Source organism: Halyomorpha halys, unplaced genomic scaffold (genome assembly GCF_000696795.3).
Source record: "Halyomorpha halys isolate HHAL.00 unplaced genomic scaffold, Hhal_1.1 Scaffold171.1, whole genome shotgun sequence".
In the NCBI taxonomy this organism is placed as follows: Eukaryota; Metazoa; Arthropoda; class Insecta; order Hemiptera; family Pentatomidae; genus Halyomorpha; species Halyomorpha halys.
The window spans coordinates 731,930-734,239 of NW_027115842.1; the positions used below are offsets into that span (position 1 = coordinate 731,930).

The window sequence follows — 2,310 nt, forward strand, 5'->3', positions numbered from 1 at the left end:
GTCATTTCGAAGGACGGCGTTAAACCCGATGTCCACAAGGTGGAGGCACTTCAACGAATGGCAGTCCCTAGAGATATTAAGGGGATCAGGCGGCTGTTGGGGGCCCTTAATTACTACAGGCGCTTTGTGCCTGAGATGGCGGAGCAGTTGGTCTCCCTGAACAACCTCTTAAAAAAGGGTAGCAAAATAGTAATAACGGAAACAGCCATGGAAACAACATCAAGTGTTGTGTGGAGCGGCTACAACGAGAACCGGTACTGGCGTTCCCAGATTTCAGCAAGCAGTTCACGATCACGACGGATGCCAGCGAATACGCGGTGGGGGCAGTGCTTTCGCAGGATAGTGAGAAGGGAGAACGTCCAGTGGCATACGGAAGCAGGAAGTTGACGGACGCAGAATCGCGTTACAGTTCTCTAGAGCGTGAACTATTAGGAATTGTGTGGGCGGTGGAGACTTCCGACCGTATGTGTTCGGGAGGAGATTTAGAATACCGACCACCGACCTCTTCAGTAGGTAGGGAAACTCAAGGAGTCTTCTGCGCGCATCACTCGCTGGAAGGAGCTCCTAGGCCAATTCAATATGGAGATAGCCTATAAGCCGGGATAAGAGAATGTGGCTGCGGATTGGTTGTCTCAGGCACTAATCATAAATGCGGTAGAGGTGGAGAACCATCGGTGGACGTCAGACAATTCCTAAGAGAATGGACTCCAGGGGAAGGGGAGACTTCTAACACACAGCCGCGGGAGGATGGAACCCCGTCGTTAGGGGACGATAGCTCCACAGGAGATAGACCGTCCGAGATTGAAGAAATGGACGAGATCATAAACGATAAAAAAGTGCAGATAATATGGAAAACAAGGACTTCAGCCCTTATGAAGGTGGACTACCCTAAGTATGGGCAAACCTCTATTAACACGATATGGCCACAACCAGGTGTGAGGGAAGATCAGATATGTCGGGCGCTAATAGACTCATCAAAGGCAGGAAGAACTCATTACCTCTATGTAGGGAACGAAGTCGTATGGGAAAAAATCAAACGACTATGGAGACTCGAACAAATAGGGATCGACAGGACGTTGGTCCGTTGCACGATGATGGTGGAGATGGTGCGAGATGAAGAACGGCAAAAGGAAGTCACTGTAGCTCACCACCAAGGAAAAACCAATCATCGTGGTGTGAGCGAGACGCTACAAGCCCTGAAGCGTCGCTATTTTTGGTGGGGAAGAAAAAGACGGTCCAGGAAGTTATAGCTTGCAACATATGCCTTAGTACAAAGTACGACCGCCATCCGCCTAAGGCCGTGCAAGAGGAGACACCCACTGCATTGGAACCGCTGAGTGACATCCAGATCGACTCTTTTACATGGAAAGGGTTCAAGTGGATAACTGTCATCGACCTCTTTAGTAAAGTGGCCATGGCACATCTGGCCCAAGATAGGACAGGGGAGGCAGTAATAGGCGCGCTTAGGACATGGTTTCAATTTTATGGGGTCCCAAGGCGGATTTCTTCCGACGGGGGCCGAGAGTTCGATAATGCCACAATCAGGGGAGAGATGAAGGCTCTAGAAGTAGATTGGCACATTAACACTCCGAGACATCCTAAAAGTAGAGGGGGTATAGAAAGACTCCATAGTACCCTGAGCGATCATCTGCGGGTCTATACTGATAAGGGGCTGGACATTAAAATTGGGACTGTTGTGTACCGCCGTTTGGGGTCCAATAGGAGCAAGCAATCTCGGCGCTATGAGGGGCCATTCCGGGTGATAACAATTCGGGAACATAATGTGGTAACCATCGAGAGTGTACAAGAACCGAGGAAGAGGCGGAAGGTTCATGTAGAACAATTAAGGTTCCCAGCAATAACAGCTCCGGAGACACCTGGAGTGCCTCCTCCCTAATCTCAGGTATACAGATTTCCGTTTTTTTTTGTTTTGTTTAATGTGTCGAAGGATCAGAGTGCAAATGTGGAGAAGTGTAAGTAGACAACAAGTGTAAATAGTCTTAGTATGTAGATAAACAGATTATGTAATTAGCAGATGTTATGTTAAGTTTTGTCAAAGTATGGCTATCTAGTTTTTTTTGTGTAATGTATAGAAGGGTATTTTATTTTCTGTTATTTGTGTTATTTTTATTTTTATTTTTTTTTTTTTTTGGAGTTTACGAGGAATTGTTCGTAAACTGGCAGGGGGGGAGTTATAAACAGAGCATAGGTATTATGGCTCTTAATACCTAAACTCCCTATGTCAACATTCCAGATTGTATATATATACGATTACACAGGAGATAAACCAGTATCTTAGTTGAGCTTATG

General features: G+C 46.6%; 1 protein-coding gene across 1 annotated transcript; it reads left to right on the forward strand.

The window, feature by feature from the left end:
* The first annotated feature begins 1,414 nt into the window (after positions 1–1,414).
* On the forward strand, positions 1,415–1,897 carry LOC136797128 (uncharacterized). Its single transcript, XM_067052810.1, has one exon. It carries the CDS (start codon positions 1,415–1,417, stop codon positions 1,895–1,897), a length of 483 nt encoding a protein of 160 aa, XP_066908911.1.
* Positions 1,898–2,310: the final 413 nt, after the last annotated feature.

Bases quoted from the DNA above. Each gene is read 5' to 3' on its own strand.
- LOC136797128 (XM_067052810.1), top strand. From the start codon at position 1,415: ATGGCACATCTGGCCCAAGATAGGACAGGGGAGGCAGTAATAGGCGCG.